The 27,999-nt window shown below is 33.2% G+C and overlaps 1 protein-coding gene across 4 annotated transcripts; it reads right to left on the bottom strand.

Annotated features, from left to right (window-relative positions):
• On the bottom strand, positions 174-27,754 carry LOC109840470. 4 transcript variants are annotated; one of them, XM_020409130.1, is made up of 8 exons: positions 27,195-27,752; positions 18,638-18,878; positions 16,987-17,136; positions 15,777-15,929; positions 10,758-11,329; positions 5,949-6,108; positions 2,445-2,597; positions 174-761 (listed from the first exon to the last, which is right to left on the bottom strand). In XM_020409130.1, exons 1-8 carry the CDS (start codon positions 27,614-27,616, stop codon positions 483-485), a joined length of 2,130 nt encoding a protein of 709 aa, XP_020264719.1. In that variant the 5' UTR covers positions 27,617-27,752; the 3' UTR covers positions 174-482. The 4 variants fall into 4 exon arrangements, 3 of the variants coding, with proteins under 3 accessions (XP_020264719.1, XP_020264720.1, XP_020264721.1); XM_020409131.1 differs by having other exon boundaries at positions 18,719-18,878; XR_002246927.1 differs by lacking the exon at positions 174-761 and adding an exon at positions 5,311-5,347 and having other exon boundaries at positions 2,522-2,597; positions 5,853-6,108; positions 27,195-27,754.

Here is a 27,999-nt window from a genome sequence, read left to right as displayed (position 1 = left end):
AAATTGCAAAACGAAACGTCCAACCGATTTACTCACTGAATACATATTTAGAAGGTACCACACATACACTACTGTGTTTTCCCTTAAGCACAAGCATAATAACAATCACCAAGAACCATGTATAAATAACTTCCTTCCGTGCTTAGCAAGCATAATAACAACCAAGAACCATGTGAATAATAACTTCCTTTCATACTCAACAAAATACAACTATATCTGCCCAAAGCACAATTTGAAAAAAGGAGCGTACCAATCACCAATACAATATTCACGAAGAATATCTAGTTTCTACCAACGTAGCCTTCGTTCTTTCTTTTTACAACCCTGAATCATATACATGCTAAAAGAACAAGTCCCTATCACATATTTTCGCAAACATGTTTTTGCACCACCAATATGTACAAATCGTATTTGCCTCATTTCACCACTTGCTCTTGAAGAAGTCAAGACCCCAGCGGTAAGCCAACCCTTCGATGGTGTGACTAGATGAATTCTTTTGCAGGACTTGTATCAAATTCTTGTTGGCCTGAGCTCTGAGCATGGTCAGATTCTTTCGTAGTTGACGATGATTCCAATTTGGAGCTTGTTGAAATGGTGTTGCCTTCAGCCTCTGATGTCGGTCCGTTAAATTCTGACACAGAATCTCCTGTACCATTTGATGATGAAAGATTTGGAGTTGTGTCTAATATAGACTGCATGTCCTCTTGAGGATGCCTCAGCTCCATGTCTCTCAAGGACTCCATCATTGCTTCCATGATCATCTACATCCCAAAGTGAAATAAACATCATCATCATGGTGATTAACAAACTAGAACGTCACCAAGCCCCTTTTTTCCTATCCAGATGGAAGCCAGAAAGGGACAATTCAACCTTGAAACTATTAAACTAACAGAGTTCTCAAGAAATGGTAAGACAGAAAAGTATTACGAGGGGTTACTGATTCTCTAATCTGCCCATCAACTTTTCAGCTAATAAATGGATCCACGCCATAAAATAGCAGTTAAATTGCGTCCTTAGGAACAATATGCTCTATGCGACAACGCAATGTAATTACAGGTTAGACATATCTCTATGGAAGGATAACATACTTTTCATGACATTTAGACTCATGCAACCAGTTGGCAATTTTCAGAATCTGCCATAGTAGGCAGAATCTGATAAGGGGAAATGACAAGACCAATGATAATTGCATCTGANGGGGGGGGGGAGGAGATGGGAGAGAAAGAGGAAAAAACATTGTTTCTCATCCGCCATTCTATGTTCATGTTCTTGAACAAAATTAAAATTAACTTTTTTGCATTTTGGAGCATCAAACTGTCAAAGAGAAGTTTTAGAGTATCAAAGTAAAGAGTTTGATACAACTTGGGGGTGTGGAAGTACAAACAACCCATAATCTAAATGAAAATTTAAGGTCCCATCGACCATGACTATTGGTATCTGACTGACTTAATTTCACATGTTTGCATTTTTGGTTATAAAACTGTCAAAGTAGTATCAAAGTTAAAAAAAGGTCATACAAGTTAGGGGTGTGCAAGTACAAAGAACCCATAATTTGGATGAAAAAGTTATGGTCCCGTGACTATTAGAATCCAACTGTCTTAATTTAACTTGCGATCCTAAAGCTAGAAAGGGACTATTCAACCAATTAATATTTCAATCAGCAGAAAGCCAGAAACCTATATTGTTGGCTACTAAAAAAATCAGCAGTTAGTCATAGATAGAGTACTTATAGTTGCTGATTAGCACCATGGATAGTGAAGATTCTCTGTATGGTTATCCAATGGATAATGGAGAAACCGGAGCGTTGTTCAGCTATAAATGTCCATCTTTTTTCTGTGGATTACCAAATATAGTTTTCAATTACTGCAGACCTATATACATAGCTCAAAAAGATTAAATGCATTAAGAAGACACGATGTGGTCTTTAATATGTATTAGTTGGCTTAAAAATTCTCGAGCTTGAAAAATATGCTACAAACAGACCTAGTTAACTGTTTTTTCCCTATACTGTTTATCATCCTTCTTTAACAGGAGTAGATACCTGTAACTATAATTTATAAATGCAACCTTACCATAGACAGTACATAACACTAAGGGCAACATGGAAACACATACAAACAGTATGACACTACAACCAAGAAGCACCACGATTTACACTATTGACGACAGATTTTATCATTTTGGTTAGTTTTTGTATTATCAATCAAGAAGAAGAAGGTAACATTAAAAAAAATTTGGTACCTCGAGTGTGTTTTTAGCTTTTACTATAAAATTTATGACACAGATAGCATATCGTCAAGTTTTGCATGTTATACTGATGTACTTGATTCACAAATTACAACCTAACAAGCAGTAGCAACATATACTTATATTAACTTGGATATTATATAAGGTTTTATATGAACAAAATGCAATGCTCAACTAGTAGTATCCGACAGACCTACCCTTTCTTTGTCTTCCAGGCTGGAACATATATCTGAGAAATTATCAAGAGAACACATCACGTATTCGTCATCAACAACACTCTGCAAATGACCATTGCTGGGGAGGGCATCAATGAGTAACATAGAGGATGACATACCATCTGCTCCATTTCCCTGCAGTAATAAGAGAAAACGGGAACATTATTTGAAGCTTTCAATCATTTCATTAAACACCTAAAGTACACTGCATTAGATATGTGATCTGCTGGCAGAACAATTTCTGAAGCTTTTAATCGTCATTAAAATACCTAAAGCACACTGGATTAGATATGTCGAAGGCTGCGTCACATCTTGTCCAAAAACCACCTATAGCAACAATGCTTCATGCAACATTACCACCAGAGTTTGTACTAACTTGGTTCCTTTGCGGCTTTATTTAATGAAACAAAGACTAGATAGGTGAACTGTAATCCCATGTGTTCATATCATTTAACCATGCATAAAGCCAAATATGCAATTGTCAGAAGATATCACATTTGGATATTTAATGAAGCCACATTTCAGCCATCTTCTCCTGTGCATATATTTTTCCCAACGAAAAACATTATGGAATTTTGATGTAGTGGGTTTGCAATTTTTTTCTCTCAATTTCTCCTTGGCTCCAAGGTAGTGAAGGGAAAAGGGATTGCCTGACATGAGTTTGCTAACAGAAGAATGTCAAGGAGAAAATAAAAGGTATAAAATTTAAGCATTTTCTCCTCCAATATTCCAATTCAAAGAAATTTTCGTTGATTGAGAATAAATTAATAAAAAACAAGGTCTGAATGTAGGATATAATATCTATCATACTAAACAATAAACATTATTGGTCAATGGATTAATTACAACCTATACCTTGGAGTATCGTGTCATTAAACGGGTGACCCCAGAGTTTGCATATCTACATCAGTAACCCAGATATTACTAATTGTAACTACAGAGGTGACCCTAAAGCCTAGACAAAAAGAAACTCTCAGGGTTACCAGTGTAATTATAATCTGTACACTCAGGGTTACCTATGTAGATAGAATACTTTAGGGTCACCCGTGTAGTTACACTATACCTCAGGGTACCGGGTTGTAATTAATCCTTGTTCAATCATACTAAGCATTACTATACATTATTTAGTGATCAATTTTCCACAACCTCACTGTATTCCAAACTAAACTACTCTTAATACAGAAGACAGGATATTATTATAAGGAACATCCTATAAAATTTACTCATGTGCACTAAAGAATGAAGAGGTGCCTTCATATATTATACATTTATACGTGGGCCTCCTACAAGGTTGTGGAAAGAAGAAATTGGAGCGAAGCGGCAAGGTGCTGCTTAGGCTTTTGGGGGCTTAAGCGGAAAAAACCTCAAAGTCAAATTTTTATTTTAAAACAGGGACGTAAGTTCAAAAACAAAGAAAAAAATGGGAAAAAATCTAAAATTATAAAACAAGCCAAAAGTGGAGGAAATAGAGTATACCGATGCATATGTGATGATTAACAGCGATCCTAAGATAGATTTAATAATGTGTAACAATAAAATTGATGTGCAACGATACTTGGATTTAATACTGCAATATTGTTAAGTGCTGTACACACTATAATGTCATAAACCTGCATGAACTGGACTATATATATCAAGTAGTCCACAAGTCAATGACTTAATGTAAATTATCAAAGGGAAAAAAATACCTATCAAATGCATCACTATTAGATTTAGTAATGTGTAACAATACTTCGACCTAACAATGCAATATTGTTAAATATTGTACACAGTATAATGTGATGAACCAACATGAACTGGACTATGTATATCAAATAGTCAACAAGTCAATGACTTAACGTAAATTATCAAAGGGAGAATATACCTATCAAATGCATCACTATTAGATTTAATAATGTGTAAAATAAAATTGATGTGTAACAATACTTTGATTTAATAATGAAATATTGTTAAATACGGTATACACTATAATGTGGTAAAACCTGCATGAACTGGTCTATGCATACCAAATAGTCAACAAGTCAAATGACTTAGGGCCTGTTCGTTTGCCTTAAAAAAATGGAAAATCAAAGAAATAGAAAACTATTTCTAAGAAAAATGGGTTTTTGAATTGTTTGGTTGGCTAAAAAAAAGGAAATCAAAGAAATGGAGATGAGATGAGATGAGTTGTCACATTATTATTGGATGATGTGAGTGATTTTTTAAGAAAACTAGTTTTGATGTTGTTCGGTTGGCGAAAAAATAAGAAAATGAATTATAAGAAACATATTTCCTGTAGTTTTGTTGTTTTCTTTTGTTTGGTTCATTCTTAAAAATAATAAATAAAATGAGATGAGATGAGTTGTCATTGTATTATTGGGTGATGTGAAGAAAGATTAAGAAAAGTGTTTTCACAACTTTTTGGGATGAAAACAAAGAAATGAAATGTTAATGAGATGAGGTGAATTGTTATAATATTTTATTCGATGATGTGAGTGATTTGAAATGATGAAAAGAGATGAGTTGAGTGATGTTTGGATGAAAATAATATTTTATTAGATGTGATGGATGAGTTGTTAGATGAAAATAATATTTTATTAGATGTGGTGGATGAGTTGTTAGATGAAAATAATATTTTATTAGATGTGGTGGATGAGTGGTTAGATGAAAATAATATTTTATTAGATGATGTGGATGAGTTGTTGGATGAAAATAATATTTTATTGGATGTTGTGGGTGAGTTTTAGGGATGGAAATGGAAGAAATGTATTATTTTGAGATTTCCACCTTTTCCATTTCCATTTCTTGGTTTTTAGGAAATAAACGAACAGGCCCTTAATGTAAATTATCAAAGGGAGAAAATACCTACCAAATGCATCACTATTAATTATTGCCATAACTTCTTCCAAACTTTAAAGTAGAATCCTCTCAGGAAAAAAGGGGAAAAAACCATATAACAATGAAAAAAAGACCATGAAAAATACTCCAACCACTAAGCACTAGCACTGGCACAGCTTTTGCACTCTTTTTAGGTGCTTTTGGCCGCTTTGGGCCTTAGCACAACGGCAAGGTGTCGCTTCCATTTTTTGACCCCTTAAAATGTGCTTTTTCCCGCTTTTTAAAATATTGGGCTACTAACCAGTTAAGCTGATTTGGTTAGCTCATGTTTAAAGAAGGGAAAACTGCTTCCACCTGCCTGGAATTACGTTTTAGCAGTCAAGTGTGAAAACCCCCTTCACCAAACCATTCTTCCTTCCCCCCTCTAGGTACCTTCCCCGAAATTCTCTCATCTTCAATCTTCCATCCCCTCCTCCATCTCCGCCCTCCATCCTCCTCCCTTCTCCACCTCCACCCCACCACCCCTTTCCTCCATATTCACCAGACTAAAATCAGATTAAGAAAACAATCTGCATAATTATGAAAGCATAATTAATGAGCCTCAAAGATCTCATCATCAACTTTGAAAGACACATAAGTTCCCTCTTCACTTTCTAGAAGTTGGCCGACCTGTTGAGTAATGTCAGAGGGAGGCATGGGAATAGTAGAAGAAGTCGACCCCTCGGTATGTGATGTCACGACACCAACACGGCAACTAATAAACAGACAATCATCCTTGAGATAATCTGAAGTCTCCAAGGTCGTTCGTCCGAAGAAACGCTTATAACCCCTGTGTAGTTTGACAAAGAAAGGATTGCTTTAATGGTAGAAATGAGACCCTAAAAGACAAGCCAAAAATCTGAAAATTTAAATTAAACATACATAAAAGAAATAGGAGAAGATATTAATAAAAATTACTATAAAAATCTATGCTATATCTAGGATCAGCCAGGAAACAGGGCAACGTAGACTTAGAAATTGCATATAATGAGATGGGAACTTAGGCCTTGGAGTGTCAAATGAAGGCAAGGTGAAGTTATAAATTGCATATAACGAGATGGGGACCTAGGCCTAGGAGTGTCAAATGAGGATCAGAAATGAAACAACTCAAGGTGAAGTTAGAAGTTACATATATTTTCTCTCTTTATTTTACCAAATAACTTGAACGCCTAATAAATAGTGTAAATATCATAGATCCTCCATCTGAAATCTATATCACAAGTATGATACAAGATCGTTGATCCCTTCACATCATCTCTTATGTAGTAACTATAAATATGTAGTCCACATTAACAATCACGAAGATCTTTCCCTGATATTGCCATATTGGTAAAAGAAAAACGAGTGATCCTTTTGGGCATCATATATTTTTTGCAATACTGTACCAAATTTCTATAATCAAACTCGAAGAAACTATTTAGTTATTACAAAAACTTATTCAGGCTGAACACTTTTCATACTCTTCTAAGCTAGAATCTAGGTAATTACCTCCTATAGACCTCATAACCAAGAACATAATAAACAAATGCATTCTCAGTATCTACCTGGTAGAAAAACCAATATGACAAACTTGAAAAAAGTAAGAATTAACAGAAGCACAAATTAATACATACAAATGTACATAAATACAAAGTTCAATGACAAGTGCAACTCCTTTTCCCTTGCGCTCAGCAATGAGAAAATTCAATACATTCCAATGTAAATATTAATCAGTTGCAGATATAAAATCTCACAAGTAACATCCTCATCAAATTGTGAATTTGGAGTTATACTAAAGGACTGAGAGAGCCTCTAAGGCAAAACTTCTCTTCAAACTACATGGTATATAAACCCTTATTGGTCCTCCTTATTTTGAAGCACAAACTCAAGATAAAAACAGAATGGAATAATGACTTTATAAAGGGTTAAAAATTAACAAGGAAATCATAACAGCATCTTCAGACTGTAAAGAAGAAAACTCGAGATTCAAGACAAGGCGTGGACTCAGAATGTAATATTTATAGAAATCACTAAATGGTTCAAAAAAGGACAATAACAATAACATTTGTATCTTTTTTTAGTTCCAAAGTACACTTCATCGATATACCTAAGGGCCACTATATCCAATTATCTTTTGCCATTACGACCATTGTGTATAAATATGAAAAAGGAAAGAGAATAAACATGTTCATACAACAAAAATACATAGAGAATACATCACATACAATGCATAACAACAAGTTGTAAGTACTACGACACCACATAATTCTTTAGCTACTTTCATTTGAAAGGTAATGTGCAAATCAATCTCTATATAAAAAGGCTGAAAGCCAAGACAGGGCCGTGTTTGCACTCCTACTAAAGTGGTGAATTGCCAGTAAGGTCATTTGGGTTTGAACTGGTGGGCTCTCATGCTAATAACATATCCTCCCCCTCCCCCTTCCTCTTCCTCTCCCCTTTCCCCTCCCCCTCCCCCTCTCTTATTCCCACAAAAACAACGACGAGTAACTAAGCTTGTAAATCCTTTGAAGAAGCTATACTGAGTAATCCTATTAAGAAGCTACCATGGTAAATATGCTGGTAAATTAATGAACATAAATCTTTTTATATTCTCTTTTAAACTTGTAAAAGGTTGTTCCTTTGGATCTTTTCTCAATTTTGGACTATCGTCCACCCCCACCCCAAAAAAAAACAAAACAAAACAAAAAAAACCCAAAAGTTTTAGGGTTTTTGAGAATGGATAGTTTGTTGTGTGATAGATCTCTTGGACCCAGTTTTTTTAAAATGACCTTGGCGCCCACCTAGGCAGACGCAATGGCGAGGACACTACACAGTAAATATCCCTAATCAACCATCTTTAGGCATTTGGAGCACCTACACAGCCCCGCTTCCACTCCCCTTTCCCCTCCCCCTCCCCCTCTCTTATTCCCACAAAAACAACGACGAGTAACTAAGCTTGTAAATCCTTTGAAGAAGCTATACTGAGTAATCCTATTAAGAAGCTACCATGGTAAATATGCTGGTAAATTAATGAACATAAATCTTTTTATATTCTCTTTTAAACTTGTAAAAGGTTGTTCCTTTGGATCTTTTCTCAATTTTGGACTATCGTCCACCCCCACCCCAAAAAAAAACAAAACAAAACAAAAAAAACCCAAAAGTTTTAGGGTTTTTGAGAATGGATAGTTTGTTGTGTGATAGATCTCTTGGACCCAGTTTTTTTAAAATGACCTTGGCGCCCACCTAGGCAGACGCAATGGCGAGGACACTACACAGTAAATATCCCTAATCAACCATCTTTAGGCATTTGGAGCACCTACACAGCCTATGCGGCCACTTAGGTCTGAGCAACCTGCTTAAGATGGCCACCTAGGTTGAAAAGACAAGTGTTTCCAAATCTGAACCCAACCACGTTGCAGCTCAAGCTCACAGCCCCTCCAATATGGGTGTAAAAGAATTTCTGTATCCATGGAAATATACATTATACACGGATATGGTTACTAAATATCTATATCATATAGGATACGGTTACAAATACGGATATGTAATAAAATATTTGAATCCGTATTTGAAATGTCTAAATCTGTGTTGATCAATTATGTTACACGGGTACTTCTGTCATGAAGCTGTACTGACACTTACCACTTACCAGACACGTACCAGTACTGAAACTTCATGGATGCTCCATCGGTATATGCATACATTTATTCAAACATGTACTCAATTATCTATATTACTATATAAAAAACCAACTAAGAGTAGCACAAAATTAAGTGAATGGTGGACAAGTTCTTTCTAATTGTGACTGAAAAGGCAAACTGCAATTTTACAATGAATGGTGTTCTCTTTTCTTTTCTATTCCTTTTCTCCCTCCTTCTTGAACATTCTATGTCATGAAATATCATGTAAATAAAATTGAATCCCACATAATTGGATGTTCGTTATGTTTTTAAGTTACAGAAAAGCCCAAGCCCTATACACATTTCTCTTTTACAATCTATTTATATTAATATATAAACAAATTAAATAGTGAAGATAAGATAATTCATGGGGGACTTCATGTTCAAATATCTAAGGTAAAATAAAATCTTCTTGTAGAAAATTATTTGATCTTCACTCTCTTTCAAAAAATTTCACATTTTAAAATATAAATACACAACATAATGTTTTCATATCACGTGCATTTGCACATGTAATCATTCAAATTTACAACAGATATAAAATAAATTAGAGCCAGAGAGCTAATCTTGTTTTTCAGATATAACGAACATATAAATGAGTTTCATGCATCATATGACCAATATTTTCTACAACAAAATAATAGTTTTAAGTTTTTGACAATTAAAACTGTTCACTCAGAAGCTCACAAGAGTAACTCTCAATAAAATCCACTTCATTTCTCACCCTCACCAAAAACATTAGAACCAAACTGCATGCATGGCACTCATTACAAATAATACAGAAATAAAAAAGCAAAACTCTATAGTGCCCAGCTTAATGCACACCACAACAATATTTATCCTTTAAACCAAAATAACTACCATATCAAAAATTTAAGAGAAGTCCAAGACAAACAACTTAATCTAATCAAATTGAGCATTAGAAGAATCAATATCCAGCTCCAGCGGAAAAAAGCCATACAAAAGACATCCAAAACCCCAGCTTCACAACAAGAACAACCATTAAACAAGACCATTTTAACAAAACTCACCACATATTCCCACAATACTTAACCAAATCAATAAGCTGCCATTGGCCAATGCAACATGTGTCGGTCATTCCTAACTTCTTCCCGTTAGAAACAACTATGTTCCTGCCTTCTTGCTTTAATGGTATTATTCATACCTAACTCATTTACTATTGACATGATTCATCTTGAAAATAGTCACCCAGAGATATTTGTTTCCATTATTTCTTCTTTTTCTTTTCTTTTTCAATGAGAAAATGACCTTGACGGGTATTCATTTTGAATAGTTATTTGTCAAATCATAATATTATAAAACTATGGTGATAATAATATTATAAAGGAGAATTTTTTAAAAAAGACTATTTTGAAAAATAATAAGCAAAACCGACTCTTTTACGAAAATGTTAGCAAAATCAACCTCTTTTTATCCAAAAGAAGTCGATTTTGCAAAAAACTAGCTTTAAAATACACGGGACTAATAGTCCCGTGTAATTAGTGATCCCTAATTACGGTTACTCTGAAATACTCGTCTCGTGAATTTTGTACTGAAATGCTTAATGTTAAATTAATGAGAACTTAATACCTGGACTACCATGTATTTAAAGCTAAGTTTTTGCAAAGTCAACTTCTTTTTTTTTTTAAAGGTCGATTTTGCTAATAATTTTATAAAATGGTTGATTTTGCTAATTATTTTTTGAAAAATGATCTTTTTAAAAAATTTCTCCTATTATAAAACTATGGTGACAACTAGTAAACTAGATAAGAAAACTCACCATGTGCTCCCACAACACTTCAGCGTATATGGCCCGCTCTCTGGCACTCGTCCAAAATGAGTAAGAATTTTATGCCTCCCCTTCCCGCTCTGATCCAACATCGTCAACTCGAACAAAGCCCTGACATCAGTCCCCTCACTAGCCAGCGCAACAAACACTGACACAAAACACGTGTTATCCTCACGGCTTTTTCCATCAGGGTAAAAATAGATAGCCCATTCATAACCCCCAACTCTGAATTTATCAGAAGCTATGTATTTTCCAATGCCAAGCCCTTTGGAGAGAGAATAGCCAGTGATCTTGAACTCATGAAATCCATTGATGGTGTTGGTGATCGAGGTTGAGGCTGTTTCTGATGGAGATTGAGAGGAGAGGGAGATTGAGGGTTTGGAGCTTGCTGAAATGGTGTTGCCTTCAGTTTCTCGGGTTGGTTCATTAAATTCAGATATGGATGCTTGCATACCATTTGATGATGGAATATTTGGAGTTGTATCTATCTGAGACTGCACATCTTCTCGGGGATGCCTCAGCTCCATGCCATTCAAGGACTCTGTTATTGCTTCCATGATCATCTGCATCCAAAAGTGAAATAGACATCATTATCATTGTAATTAACAAACTAGAACATCACCAAGCCCTTTTATCTATCCAGATGGAGATAAGTTGAAAGCCTCACTGAAGTCAGAAAGGGACAACTCAACCAGGTAATTAACAAATTTGAACAGTACTCGTGAATTGTTACACGGAAAAGCATCATGAAGGGTTTCTGATTTCCCTGATCTGCCTATCAACTTTTCAATTAAGGGCCTGTTTGGTTGGCAATGAAACCAAGAAAAGGTGAGTACAGGAGATGGGTTTCCCATAACCATTTCTTTTATTTTGTTTGGTTGAGAGGGGAAGAAAAAGAAGAAGAAAAAAAAGTACATGTGAGACCCTACTCCTTGAAATATAAACAGTGCATGGGATCCCAAAAATAGATAAGCCGGAAATAGGCTTGGAAAAGAAAAAATAGGTTTCACAACCCATTTCTCATGGGTTATTTCCCAGAATTACATTTCCGTAAAAATCAACCAAAAAGGCCCAAATAAATAGATCCACTCCACCCCATAAAATAGCAGGTAAATAGCGCCTCTATGAACAATAGGCTCTATGTAACATTGTGACGTAAGTCACCTAACTATTGGTTAAACATCATCTCTATGAAAGGATAGCATATTTTCCATGTCATTTAGACTAATGCAACCAGTTGGCAATTTTCAGAACCTGCCATAATAGGCAGACTCTGATAAGGGAAAATGACAAGACCAAGGATAATTGCATCTAAGGATAAAATGACACAAAAAAAGGAGATCTAAGCAAAAGGGGAAAAAGAACCTGATTTCTTTTATTGAAGGAGCCAAATCCTTCTTGTGTTGGTTAATTAGCAGTTAGAGATTTTCAAGTCTAGGGTTATTTGCACTTCAATATCCCAAAAGTTCTCCCTTTTTTTAACTTTGATACCCTGAAGTCCTATTTTGACGACTTGAAACTCCAAAGTTATGAAATTGATGTTAATTTGAAATTTTGATACCCAAAGCCCTAATTTCGTTCCTCATTTTCTGCAAACTCAAAAATTAAAATTTGGTAAAAAAAAAAATTTGTTTCTCATTCACTACCCTATGTTGATGTGCTTGGAAAAATTAAGTTAACTTTTGCATTTTGGGTATCAAACTGTCAAAGAGAAGTTTAGGGTATCAACTTTAAAAGAGGTAAAATTTGGGGGTATCAAAGTACAAACAACCCATACATTCTATGGAAATGTTTAAGGTTCCATGAACCATGAATATTGGTATCCAGCTGTCTGACTTAATTTGACATGTGATCCTAAAGCCAGAAAGGGACTATTCAACCAATTATTAATTCAATCAGCAGAAACCCATATTGCTGGTTACTCAAAATGGTGATTAGTCTACAAGTCGTGAATGTTAGATTGAAGAACAGGAACAGTGGGAGATCTGCATATAGTAGTTAGTCACAGATAGAGTACTTCTGGTTGCTGATTAGCACCATGGAGAGTGAAGATTCTCTGTACCCAATGGGTAATGGAGATACTGGGGCGCTGTTCAGCTATAAATATCCATCTTTTTTCAGCTGATTACCAAATGTAGTTTTCAATTACTGCAGACTTGTATATGTAGCTCAAAAAGATTAAATGCATTAAGAATACATTATGTGGTCTTTAATATGTACTAGTTAGCTTAAAAATTCTTGAGCTTGAAAGATATGCTATGGCCATAGTCTAACTGTTTTTTACTGCACTGTTTATCATGCCATATTTAACAGGAGCATATACCTGTAGCTACAATTTTATAATAACCTTACCAAAATCTAACTCAGCCAGTGTTGTGCTTTATTTTGCTGACAGTACTACATATCCAAGCCAGGATGAAGGAGGGTTGTATTAGGTAGCCAACAGCTAGCGTAAGATATAGTCAGATTTCAATGACATGAATCCTATAGAATATTTGTAGCAGCATCCCCACCACGACGCGTTGCATCGATGCCACCCCAATGCCACTCCAGTGCAATAATAAGTAAAGGTAGTTTGCTAGGGCATTCCTCGGAAACAACGTGTTACATCAATGTCATCCCAATGTAATGACAAGTAAGGGTGTTTTAGGAAACTAGAATCGTTGTCAAATAGTAGTAGGCATAGACTAGAATGTCACAAGAGAGAAAAGGGTAGTGGACTTTCACAAGAGAATAAAATCACGTTAGCTACTTGGAACATGGATACACTTACCATTGGAATTACTAGATATTATAATTAGAAGAAAAAATAGTATAATTTTGTTATAAGAAACTAAATGGATAGGTGAAACATCAAGAGAAATTAAAAAGACAAGGTATAAACTTTGGTACACGGGAAAAGGGAAGAATAGAAATGGTGAGGTTACTTGTAGATAACATAATAAAAGATAGTATTATAGCTTTAAAAAGAGTTGGAGATAGGATAATACAAATAAAAGGGAATTTTGGAATATTGTAGATGAATTGGTATAAAAATTTTCAGTAGGAGAAAAGCTGTTTGTAGGATAAGACCTTAGTGGGCATGTCGGCAAGAATAATAATGGATATGAGAGGATACATTGAGGTCTAGGATATGGAGATAAGAATGATATGAAACGATTTTAGATTTCCAATATCACATGATTTGATTATCACAAATACACAATTTAGAAAACAGGGTGAACACTTAATATCCTTTAAAAGTAGATATAATAGTAGTCAAATAGACTTTCTTCTTACTAGAAGGGTGGATAAGTTAACTTGCAAAGATTGTAAATTATATCAAGGAAAAGTATAACCACCCAACATAGGTAAATGACATTAGATATTCTATTAATAAGTGGAGTAGAAAAATTAATAGGAACAAGAGACTAAGAACTAAATGGTGAAACTTAAAACGAGAGAATTTAGTGTATTTTAAAAAATAATGATGAAAGAAGATATATGGCATATAGATAAAGAGATAAATCATATGTGGAATAGTATCTCATCTTGTATTAAGAATGTAAGTAAATATATTCTAGGAGAATCTAATGGCTTAGATTAGATGTTGAAGAGAGTTGGTGGTGGATTGAAGAAGTTCAAAAAGCAGTTAGAGTGAAGAAAGCATTACATGAAGTTTGACAAAATGTAGTAGCAAGGAAAACTTTGAGAATATAAACTAGCTAGAAAGAAAGCAAAAAGAGAAGTTAGTGAGACCAAATACAAGGCATATGAGGATTTCTACAGGAAGTTAGAATCAAAGAAAGGAGAAAAAGATATATAAGATGAGAGGAAGAAAGCATAGAGACTTAGGTAGTATTGGATGTATCAAGAGTGAAGGTCAAAGTGTTCTAGTAATCAATGAGGAAATAAAAACGATGCAGATGAGTTACTTTCATAATTTGTTTAATGATAATCAAATAGGTGAGCAGACTACAAACTTTGACCATATTATGCATGATAGAAATTATAGATATTCTCGAAATATTACAATCAGTGAAGTTAAAGATACTCAAAAAAAATGAAAAATAGAAGAGCTGAACGACCAGACAATATTCTTATTAAAGTTTGAAAATATCTTGAAGATATAGGCTTAAAATAGTTGGCTAAATTAAGATTATTAAGGGAGATACACAAAATTGTTCAAACTATCATGGTATTAACGTCATGAGTCATACTATGAAAACCTGGTAAAGGGTAATAGAGCAAAGACTAATAAATAAGACAAATGTGTCTAAAAACCTATTTGGTTTTACGCCCGGGAGGTCAACTATGAAACCTATTCATATATTGAGACAATTGAGGGACAGATATAGAGAGAAGAAAAAAGATCGGTATATAGTTTTCATTGATCTAGAAAAAGTTTATGATAGTGCCTAGAGAAATATTGTGGTGGGTTTCAGATATATGCTGATGTGATTAAAGATATATATATGACAGGGTAACAACTGACAAATGAAGGAGAAACTAAACCATTTCCTATTACCATAAGCATAGGTTTAAATCAACGATTAGCTTTAAGCTATTATCTTTTTGCATTAGTTATAGACCAACTCGCTAGACATATTCAAGATAAAATCTCATGGTGCATGTTATTTGTTGATGATATAGTATTAATTGACGAGACTAGAAAATGTATAATTTACAAAGTAGAAAGTGGAGACAAGCTCTTGAAACTAAATGTTTTAAAATTAGTCAGCCCAATAATACAAAGAAAACATTACGGGATGAATTGATGAATTACAAAATTGAAGGAGGTTATTCAACTTTATTTTTTAATTTTATGTCCTATACAGCATATCCCCAATTCTTGTATGTTTTAATGTTATACTTGATGAGATAATGATTTACTACTATAAAAGAAACATGCAATCTGTGGATTCCTTTGGCAAAAGAAATAAAAGAGTAATGGAGAGGTTTTTAGGAGAAATCCGAGAAAAGGAACAACTTAACAAGCAGTGGTAGCATATAGTTATCTAACAGACCTACCCTTTCTTCATCATCCATGCTGGAAGGTATATCTGAAAAACCATCAAGAGAACACACTACGTACTCGTCATCAACCAGGCTGTACGAATGACCATTGCTGGGGAGCTTATCATTGAACAGCATAGAGGAAGATGAACCACCTGCTCCATTTCCCTGTAGTGATAAGCGAAAAGGAGAACATTAATTTACGCTTTTAACCATTATTAAAATTCCTAAAAGCAACTGGATTAGATATGTGATCTCTTGAGAGAACATTATCAGAAGCTCTTAATCATTCATTAAAATACCTGAAGTACACTGGATTAGGTATTTTGAAGACTGTATCCCATCTTGTGCAAAAACCATCTATAGCAACAATGCTCCATGCAACACACCAAAATTTGCACTAACCCGGTTTCATTACCTCTTTTATTTCACGAAACAAAGACTAGCTAAGTATACTTTAATCATGTGTGTTAATGTCATTTAACTGTGCATAGAGCCAAAAATGCAATTGGCAGAATATATCAGGATTGGATATTTAGCGAAACCATATTTCAACATCTTCTCACGTGGATATATTTTTCCTAGGAAACATGTCATGGCATTTTGATGCATTGGGTTTGCATTTTTTCCCCCTCTCAATTCCTCCTTGGCTCCAAGATAGTGAAGGAAAAAGCAATTTTCTTGACATAAGTTAGTTACGAGAAGAATATCAAGGAGGAAATAAAAAGAATAATATTTAAGCAATTTTCTCAATTCAAAGAAATTTTCCTAGTTTGAGAATAGTCTAAAAAAACAAAAAAAGAACAAGGTCAGAATGTAGGATATACTACCTGTTGTACTAAACATATTGTTCAATCCTACTAAGCAATTATTATAATATTTTAGCGACTGCTTTTCCACAACCTTACTGCATTCCACACACTAAACTACTTTTAATGCAGAAGACAGCTTACAATAATAAGGAACAACCTATAACATATACTCATGTGCAATAAGAAATCAAAGGTGCCTTCATATAATATACATTTATATGCGGGGCTACCGAAACAATTAAACTTAAATGTTTGGTTGGCATAACGTTTAAAGAGAGCAACAATCTCCCCTTTAAGAAAAAAAGAAACAAATTTAACATAAACTAGCAGCGTATACACTAATAATAACTTGGAAAATAGCTAAATTTTTATATGAAGAGAAATGCCATGATCAACTAGTATAAAAGACCTACCCCTTCTTCGTCTTCCATGCTGGAAGGTACATCTGGAATATCACCAAAAGAACATACTACGTATTCACCATCAACCAGGCTGTGCAAATAACCACTGCTGGGGAGGGAATCACTGAACATAGAGGATGATGAAACATCTGATCTATTTCCCTGCAATGATATGAGAAAAGAACATTATTTGAAGCTTTTAATCATTCATTAAATACCTAAAGCACACTGGATTAGATATATGATCTGTCGGCAGAACATCATCTGAAGCTTTTATTCATTCATTAAATGATTAAAATACCTAAAGCACACTGGATTGGATATGTCGAGGCTGCATCACATCTTGTCAAAAAGCAACCTATAGCAACAATGCTTCATGCAATATTACCACCAAAGTTTGCACTAACCCGGTTCCATTACCTCTCTTATTTCACAAAACCAAGAACAGCTGACAAAACTTTTATCTCATGTGTTCGTGTCATTTAACTGTGCATAAGGCAAATACGCAATTGTCAGACGATGTCAAGTATGGATATATAATGAAGCCACATTTCAACATCTTCTAATGTGCATATATTTTCCCTAGGAAAAACAGTATGGCATTTTGATGCGTTGGGTTTGCATTTTGTTTTCCTCTTAATTCTCCTTGGCTCAAAGGTAGTGAAGGGAAAAGGGATTTGCCTGACATGAGGAAATAAAAAGTATAAAATTTAAGCAATTTTCTCATCCAATATTCCAATTCAAAGAAATTTTCCTTGTTTGGGAATAATTTAAAAAACAAGGTCCGGATGTAGGATCAATATCTGTTGTACTAAGGGGTTGTTAGGTTCAACAAAAAAATAGGAAACCTTTTGGAGGTATTGACACATCCATTTAGAGTTTTCCGGAATATTTTGTGTTTCTCTTGTTTGGTTAAACAAAAAGAGGAAAATGCACCCCAAAACAACCCATTTTTCCTAAAAACCTAAAAACACGGTTCTGACCTTTGAGTTTGGAAATGGGCAGGATAAGTGTGAAAAAAATGATGTGGTTTTTTCCCCTTGGAACTCATTTTCCTAGAAACTAACCAAACAGACCCTAAACAATAAACATTATTGTTCAATCATACTATGTGTTATTATACATTATTTAGAGGTCGATTATATAAAACCTTAACTGCAATCACACTAAACTACACTTAATGCAGAAGACAGTATATCATTATACGGAACATCCTATAAATTTACTCATGTGCACAACCAGGAGGTGCCTTCATATACTATACATTTATACGTGTGGCTACTGAACAATTATCAAACTTAATAATTTGGTTGGCATTACATTTAACGAAGGGAAAATTGCTTCCAACCCCCTTGAATTAAGTGTTAAGAGCTAAGGGGTGAAAATATCCCATGACCAAACCATACTTGCTTCCACCCCTGAAGTACTGTTGATCACCAAAATGCTGTTGATCACCAAAATGCTCACATCTTCAATCTTCCCTTCTCCTCCTCCACATCCGCTCCCACCACCCCTCTCCTCCATCTTCACCACACCATAATCAATTAAAACCAATCTCTATAATTATGAAAGCATAACTAAGGAAGAATAATTTGAAAGTAAGTTAGGCTTTCATTGGAGTAAAAAGTAGTGCTCCGAAAACAGGTGATCAAGCTGCAAATACCAATTTATGAGTCTCAAAGATCTCATCATCAATTTTGAAAAACTCATCAGTTTCCTCTCCACTTTCTAGAAGTTGGCCAACCTGTTGAGTGACATCAGAGGGATGCACAGGTATACTAGAAGATTTGGGCCCCTTGGTATTGGATGTCACAACCCCAACACGGCAACTAATTGAAATACAATCATCCTTGAGATAATCTGAAGCCTCCAAGGCAGCTCGTCTGAAAAAACGTTTATACCCCCTGTGTAATAGACAAGGATTTGTTTTAATGTAGACATGAGACATAAAAGAAGAGCCAAAATCTGAAAATATCAAATTAAACATGCGTAAAGAAATAGGACAAGATATTATACAATTACTGTAGAAAATCTATACTCAAATATCAAGGATCAGCCATGAGACAGAGCAAGGTGGACTTCAAAATTGTATACAACGAAATAGGAACTTAGGCCTTGGAGTGTCAAATGAAGGCAAGGTAAATTTAGAAATGGCATATAATGAGATGGGAACCTAGGCCTAGGAGTGTCAAATGTTGATCAGCAATGAAACAATGCACATATATTCTCTCTTTATTATGACAAACAATTTGAATGCCTAACAAATCATTCTCCCTTTAAAAGCACGAGTTCGGAAAAATCTTTCTATGGTCAATATTGCCCTTCACTATTTTAAATATTTTATTTATATCTTAATCTATTCTAATCATAATTATATCCTATCCTAATCCTATGTGAACTATTTATAGCTTAATTTATATCTTAATCTATTCTAATCATAATTATATCCTATCCTAATCCTATGTGAACTATTTATAGCTTAACAATTTAAAAAATAATATTAATAAAATATATAAAACATCTTGCATTATTTTGTTAAGATAAAGAAATTATACGTAGCTAACGTACTATAATACATAAATTATTGTAAAAAAGCCTAAAAAGTTTTAAAATTACACAAAACACCCTGAAAAGTTTAAAATTATAAAAACTATTTTGACGTCTAAAAACTTAAAACAACAAACATGAAATCAAGAAATTAACAGCAGTTTGCGAAGAATTTGAAATTTGTGGTTAACATCTCAAAAATTATAGAAACACCCTCAAAAGTTTAAATTACAAACAAGCACCTGAAATTCTAAATTTTCAATACTTCTAAACAACATAGATGAATTCAAGGGATTACCATAACGCACCTGAAAATTTCTGGCATATCAAACATTAAAACAACAAACATGAAATCAAGAAATTAATAACAACCTCCCAAGAATTTAAAAGTTTTTCATTAACACCATCAATGTCCCAAAAATTATAGAAACACACTCAAAAGTTCAAATTATAAAAAACAACCCTGAAATTTTTAAATTTTTAAAATTTACAAATAATAAAAGATGATTTAAAGAGATTACCCTCATGCACCTAAAAATTTAAAATTTGTCGAAATTAACCTTAAAGTTATAAAAGTTGTAGAAAAAACTATTTTAAAATTTAAAAACCATTAAAAAAACTATTTTTTTTTAATTTATATACAATACACATCAAATCTGAAAACTATTGGTAGACTACTGAAATTTAAATTTTTTAAAAGTTAATCTACAGTTTTAATAATTACAAAAAGCAGCCTCAAAATTTCAGAGTTGTAAGAAATATTGTGATATTTAAAAATTACCATCGACACATGAAAAACATAGAAGTTACAACTAACAAACTTAAAAGTTATTTTTTTTTAAAATGCTCCTAAAGTTTTAAAAATTACAAATCACACCCTCAAAGTTTAAAACGATAAAAAAAGGCTGAAATTTTAAAACATGGCAAAGAAAAGTGTAGTTGTTTGGTAAGAATTGATTAAAAATATCCGGTTAGGGAATAAAAAATTAAAAAATATTATAGCTTAAAAATATTATTATCATATAAATTAAAACAACTGCATAAAATTTTACTAATAAGTTAGAGCAGCAAAACACATTAGTAACATTAATTGATAGGAGTTTAAATCCATAAAAATGATAAAAGACTATAATATAATAGCTTAGCATTAATTGATTATAATTTAGAAACATTAATCTCTGATGTTAATAATATTTATAGAGTAAAAGAATATAATGAATTACATATGGCGATACTATTAGAATGTTCAGAGATATCCTACAAAAGAATCAAGCTATTTTCATTGCAAATGGAAAAGTGACGAAAATAAATCTAAAATTCAGAAAACGTCCATAAACCATTTAAATTGGCATTAACATAAAGCATGTCTATTAAAGAAGCACCAACTGAGTTATATTAAAGAATAATTTAATAACTTTATCCCAATCAAAGGAGAATTCTCTATAAAAGATATAAGAAAAATTAATAAGCATTCATAAATTTCATACTTTGCTCTTTAAATACTAAAGAAATTAAATATTAATATTATAATCTTAGGCAAATTAGCATAAAAATACAGGTATTTAGTTTAGACCTTTGTGAAAAATGTCAAGAATAGAGAAAATGTAATATTATTAACGTAACAAAAACTCTTATTGGATGCACATCGGAAGAATTCATTGTAGAGAAAAAGAGGTAACTCCTAATCTTATTTAAGTAATAAATTAGAAACAAAAAGAATTTCATATATATGAGATTAATATTTATTCTCATTGAAATAATAAAAAAATCAAAGTCTATATTTTAAGAAGTTTGTGTTGAACATCAAAAATACATTTAACTTTTTTGTGAAGTTAAATGACAAGATAAAATATTAACGAGCCCAAGAAATATAACAACACAAAAAATACAACTCTAGCCTGATGTCACAATCGAGTAGATAATGAAGACACTACTCTAGAATTGTTCGTGAAAAAGATAAAGGTGAGAAAGGATTGATTTTAGCTCAATAAAAAAAATAGAAAGAACAAAAAATAATATTTTCTAAATATTTTATAGAATAGTGTAATTATTTTGAGTGAATTTAGGAATCTTTAGAAGGGTGTTTTATGAGCTTATTTTAGTATTTTTATATGCTTGTGCAGATGCTTTTATCATATGAAAGTATAATAGAGTTAGCATTAATCTTTAATTTATAATTTCTTATCAAATCTATCAATGATTAGGAACAAACTTCATATTCTCTTTTGTATCGATTTAGTATACTTTTAACCAATCATTTTGACTTATTAGTTTTAAATATTCACCTTTCTTATATAACATTATTTTAATATTTTTTACTTTTACAACAGTGTACTTTCTCAAGTAAAGCTTGGTATCATGTCAGTCAAAATAATATAAAATTTTAAATTAGTTTTAAATTATATTTATTTTCTATCAATTCAAATATCAACATGAAATTTTAAATTGGGTGTAGCCCATTTAAACAAACGTCAAAGAAAATAAATAATCGTAATATTAAAGTTTAGAGACAAAAGCGAGCATAAGCTATTAAAGTGGAACTTAGAAACAAATTTTAGTTAGAAAATAATCTAAAAATACTTAATCATAGTATTTAACTACGTGCAATGCACGTGTATAAAACTTAATAGTGTAAATGTCCTAGATGATTTTGTATAAAAATATGAGCTTGGTGGTAAGATGTCATAGTTGATGGTACATATTGATCGATTCATTTTCTTTCACAATCATAAGAAGTTATAGTTATTTTCTTTGAATGAACTAATAGAACATATTTCTAGAAATAATATCTCATTGTAAAATCCTCTCTTGGCAATTATGATTTGTCTGCTATAAGCAATGCAAACTTGCAAAAGCTAAACATTTAACAGAAATAATAATGTTCACACGCATTTTGTTTAGCTTTATAGATCATGTTTGGATTGGTACTATTTTGAGGTAATAAGCCTTTATCCATTCCATTAAAATAAAAGTGAGTTGTTTGGTTCAAAATTTTGTGGGGAATTAAACCGGAGTTTTAATTTGTTAAAATAAAATAGTCCAAAGATTAGCATACGGATATCTTTAGGAATTTTACATGCTAAGACCAAACTACAACCCATTTTCACAGTACTATATATCGAATGATGCTTTGTACATTTATAACTAGCTAGAAGAGGTATTTTACTTTGCTTTTTTGCTTTCTGTTTACTCTTGTTTAAGTATATTTTGGACATGCAAGTCTTCCGGTTCATGTTGAAGATATGAATCCAATTAAACGAACTTTAGTTATAATTATATTTCATTTTCAGTTATAAATTTTGTTATCTTTCATATGAAACCTATGTTTCATGATTGTTCAAATAATGGATAATCTAACCTTAGTTCAGGCTAATGATTTGATTCATTGTAAAGCAACTTTCCTTTTAAATCGACGTAGTGTGTTTTACTCTTCAAACTAGAACTTTCCTCTTTCATCAATCTACTTCTTATTCCATGAACTTAAATGCAGACCCAAAGGAAGTTCCAAGGCAATAGCCAGCACTCGATTGATGTGCTTAAACATCCAACAGATTCAAATCCTTTCTCTACTCCATATCTATATCTCATAATCCTTAGAAAAATTTTAGTCATTTTAACTATACATTATTAAAGCAAGAATGAGGCACATCTTGAATCTATCACTAGAAAAGTAAGGTTATTAAGTTATTTGTGCTTGGTCTCAGATTTTGGGGTTATTTTAACTGTTCTTAATTGAACTTTTAGGGGGAAAGCATCTTTATTTAGAACTATTCGAGTTTATAAAGGCTTAGAATGAAAATTTCCATGTGTTTTCAAGCTACTATGTCTTCTTAACATAAGAGTTTCCCATTAATAAAGTTGAAGGTTATACAATTATAAATGGCATATATGAAGTTGGTAATTCTTTTAACACGGCACTTAGATTTGAAAGCTTTAGTAATGTGATTTGTTTGCTTTAGAATTCAAACTGATTATTTTGGCAGATTTGTAAACCTGTGATTTTGTCAATGTTCTTGTGCTTCTGTGATTTCATAGTTTAAGTGTAGTGGTAGAAATTTAAGAAACTTCATTTTAAATATATCAATTTTCATGATTATTAGCTGTGACCTAATGTTAGATCTTTCATGTTTTAGTATTTGAACATCACTCTGGTATAGCGGAATAATGAAGTTTTGCAGATCTAAGTAAGTGTCAAAGCTATAAAATATACTAGGCAGCTAAGGCGTCAGACCTGAAGCCTAGAGCCTAGGCGAGGCCTAGGCAATTTTCGCATTTTTAAATTTTTATTTATAGTAATTGATAATAAATGTGAATGTTATAGAAAGCAATAGGCATCACTAGGCGTCTGACGCCTAGCGCCTAGGTGTCTAAGTGGATTTTGCTCTTTGTTTAAGTAGTGGAGGAGGTTCTCTAAAATTTGAAGGAGGTGGAGGCTGTGTTCATAGTTAAAGGAGGCGGCCTGAGTATTTCGAAGGTGATTAGAGGATGTGGAGGTTGCAGCGGAGAAAATTACGACAAAGAACTAAGCCTTACATAACCTACGCACCCTTAGACGCTCCTAAGACCTAGGTAGGCCGCCTAGGTAGGCCGCCTAGGTACCACCTAGGCTTAGGCAGGCAAGGCGCTAGTTTAAAATATTAGCAATAGTCAAGGAAATAAATACGATGTTTCTGGAATTTTAATCATAATTAGGTAAGTCTTTTTTATTTAGGCTATCAATGAGTATAAATTATATTGTATTTAAAATTATATAGTGTCAAAATTTGAATTAATTGCTATCATTGTTTCTTAATATCTTTTGATGTGCATATGATTAGTTGTCTCAACCCCATAGACATGTAAGTGAAATGGAAAAAAGATAATAGTAGCCATATGCTTGAACGGCAAGCTTTCTGGTAGTAGATAAATCTGATGCAGTTTAGATATTTCGCTCATTGAATAATTCTCATGTTAAAAGTTTATTTTTAATATAATCTCCAATCTCAAATTGTAATTTTTATATTGTGGGGCAATATTGTTGCTTCATGAATTATTTGGTTTGCCTATTTTGTTTTGTTGAATAATTCTATATATTTATTTAACTTGCTTAGGCATCCAGAAATCTTCATTTCATTATCATGTTTCATTTTAGGAGCTAATCAAAAATCATGGTTTAGTTGATAGGAATTAAACATAAAGAGTTGGTAATAAAGCTTAGTCTTCTTAAATGTGCATTAGGGAAAAAAAACATTTTGCATGTGAGCCACCTTATCTATTCAATCTAATTGTGCTTGTTATAGAAATTATCAATAATTTCCTTAAATCTCTAAGACTAATGTTCAATTGTAGTTTTATCGTATTGTAGTGCACTACCTTCTACTAAGTTATTATTACTGGCTACAACTCTAGCAAAATGAAACTAACTAAATTTATTTTCATGTTTTGAGATTTAGTGAGTGTAACTTTAAATTGCCTGCTTATATATTAACTCTTTTCATTCATGTAGACAATTCCCTCAAAGATCATATATTAGAAAACTCTAATACTTTTCCCTGTTTGAAAGAAATGTATATCTAATTATTCATTTGTCCCAAAAGAATTGTGTCATTTGTTCATTTGTCTGCTAAACACTAATGCATGAACGAAAATAGATCTAATATATTTCACCTAACTCCTTAAATAGTTTGTTAATAATAAGCTCTCAAACATAAATATTTCTAAAGAAAATAATTTTGATGCACATGGGGAGAGGATTACGGAATTTTCTATGCTTTAAGATATGATGCAAAAGTTTTAGCTTGATTGCATTCATTTATATCTTTTAGGGTCTATTTCATTCAGAGTTCTTAATGTTCAATTTTTGAGATTTGAGGAAAAAGTATTAACTTGATCTTATTCTTCTTAGGATATTTAAGTTGGAGACATAGTGAGGTGTTTGCCTCATTGTATTGTTAGTACACATTTCACTAGATGTGCATTGATAGTTGGCTCACTAGCTATGGCTCTTGCTCGCTTGTAGACAAAATATCTAAATCGCATTGTCCTTTTTTTGCTAGAGAATTCAATTCATTTTATGGTCATTTTGTTGAGTCCTTCTGTCTAGCTGTATTTTCATGAAATATGATATAGACTACTTTCTATTGGATATATATTAGAATCAGTGTTGAAAATAACGCGTTTCGTAACGCAAAATAACGCTTAACGTAACGTAACGTTAGCTTAACGTTACGTAACGTTTGAAAATAACGCAAAGACAAAATAACGTAGGTTATTTTAGCTATAACGTAAGTTACGTAACGTAACGGCGTAACGTTTTATAACTTAGGTTATTTTGTCAATGGCTTAGATTGCTTTTAAAAGAAATGAACGGCTGTGATTGAGTTATAACTTAGGTTATTTTCCACCTCCCCTTCCCCTTTTCACGCCTTTTTCATGCCGCCCGCAGCTCCGCCTCCCCTTCCCCTTTTCACGCCCTTTTCACGCCGCCTTTTTCACGCCGCCCGCAGTTCCGCCTCCCCTTCCCATTTTCACTCCTTTTTCATGGATTCCAACCCAACCTAATAATTTCATACTTCATAGTTTATGGATCATTGGATCCTTTTTGGTTTCGAACTTGAAGTATTTTATGCTTTTGGATTGATTGTTAAGGCAAACATGGTTGATTTGGTGTGAAATTGTGATGATATATTGATTTGTGAAATTGAAAATTACGATGATTATTCATATTTTTTATTTTGAATGTTATATATCTATAAATTATTTAAATAATAATAAATTATTTAACCTACGTTACGCTATGCGTTATCGCTATTGTAACCTAACCGGAGGTAAACGTTACGCTATACGTTATCGCTATTTTCAACATTGATTAGAATATAGTGCCACATCTAACCTTCTAACTTCGAAGAATTTTTTAAAATATATTATAGAGACTACTTGCTATCGGCCATATATTATATTACAGATACTTTGTGTGGCTATATTTTAGTGAAATATGATGTAGAGACGAGCTATTGGACAAATATTAGAATTTAGTGGCATGCCTGACCTTCTAATTTCGATGATTTTTTTGTTTTGCTTAGTGTTGATAATATATGCACAGCAATATTTCCTTTAACCATTGGTTATAAATCGACAATGAAGAGCTCAAAAGGCTAAACTAGATGTTTTGTAAGATCAAGAATGCGAGGTTTAGGAGGAAACACAAAGTCCAAGCAAATATGTGTTCTCTTGAATATTAAATTAGTTTTAGTAGAACTTTATCAACTTATAACATTTTACTAATGCATGGGATTTTTTTTCTTAGTTTGTTTTTGTTTAACTTACTACTTTACTTTTACTATTTTTATTTGGAAATTTGTTTTTTAAAATCCCAAGCATAACACAGGTCTGAATCTTGTACTTAACCAAAACAAGTAGTTGTCATTGGTTGCAGGAATGTGACAGGTGCCCGTCATTCCTAACTTATCTCTTTTAGAAACAATTAGTTCATGCTTTCTTTCATATATGGTATTATTCATGGCCGAGTATGATAACAACTAGCAGAGATATATGTGTTCCCATTATTTCTTCTTTTCCTTTTGGTTGTCAACTAGAAAATGATCTTGATGGGTGTTCATTTCGAATAGCGATTTGTCAAACCATAATATTGTCAAACTATGGTAACAACTAGCAGACTAGATAAGAAAACTCACCACATACTCCCACGGCAATTAAGAATATACGGCCCACCCGGCAGCGGTCTCCCAAAATGGCTGTGACCTCTATGCCTCTCTTTTCCACTCTGATCCAAAATCCTCAACTCGAACAAAGCCCTGACGTCGGCCCCCTCGCTCTCCAGCACGATGAACACCGACACGAAACGCGCCTTATCCTTAGGGTTCTTTCCATCAGGGTAAAAATAGATCGCCCACTCGTAACCCCCAACGCTGAAACTACCGGAAGCTAAGTACTTTCCGATGCCTAATCCTTTGTTGAGAGAGTAACCGATGATCTTGAACTCGTGAGATCCGATGATGGCGTTGGTGATCGAGGTCGAGGCTGTTTCTGATGGGGTTTGAGAGTAGACGAAGGTTGAGGGTTTGTTTGAGGGGCCGGACTCGATGATACCGCCCATTTTTGGAAGTCGAATTAGGGTTTTGAGGGGAAATTGGGGGTTCTAGGGTTAGGATTTGGGATTTTTTGAAGGAGAAGATGAAGAACGAGGGAAGAGGAAGTCGTTCTGGTTTTCGTTTGTTGGTTTTGAGTGCGACTGATTCGTTTTCATAGAGGGTTAATTCCAGATAGACCCCATGTAGAATCGCTCAATTACACAAATAGACCTTGTGGATTAATTGGTGAGGATATATCTTTGATTGACTTTTTTTTTTTTTTACTCTTAGGGCCTGTTTGGTTGGTTTCTCAAAAATTATGGAAATGGAAATTAGTGCTTGAAACCCAATTTTCAAGCATTTCCACTCATTTCTCAGAACCAGGTTTATCTTGTTTGTTTCGCATGGA

This window comes from Asparagus officinalis, chromosome 5 (genome assembly GCF_001876935.1).
Source record: "Asparagus officinalis chromosome 5, Aspof.V1, whole genome shotgun sequence".
Taxonomy (NCBI): Eukaryota; Viridiplantae; Streptophyta; class Magnoliopsida; order Asparagales; family Asparagaceae; genus Asparagus; species Asparagus officinalis.
The sequence above is the reverse complement of the archived record's forward strand: the minus strand, read 5'-3'. Positions and strand labels throughout refer to the sequence as shown.

Excerpts from the sequence above, each read along its gene's own strand:
- LOC109840470 (XM_020409130.1), bottom strand. The coding sequence starts at position 27,616 with ATGGGCGGTATCATCGAGTCCGGCCCCTCAAACAAACCCTCAACCTTC. Across the intron at positions 15,930-16,986 it reads GCATGGAAGACGAAGAAGGG|GGAAATGGAGCAGGTGGTTC; the intron begins GTAGGTCTTTTA and ends TTATCACTACAG. Across the intron at positions 762-2,444 it reads GCCTGGAAGACAAAGAAAGG|ATGATCATGGAAGCAATGAT; the intron begins GTAGGTCTGTCG and ends TTTGGGATGTAG.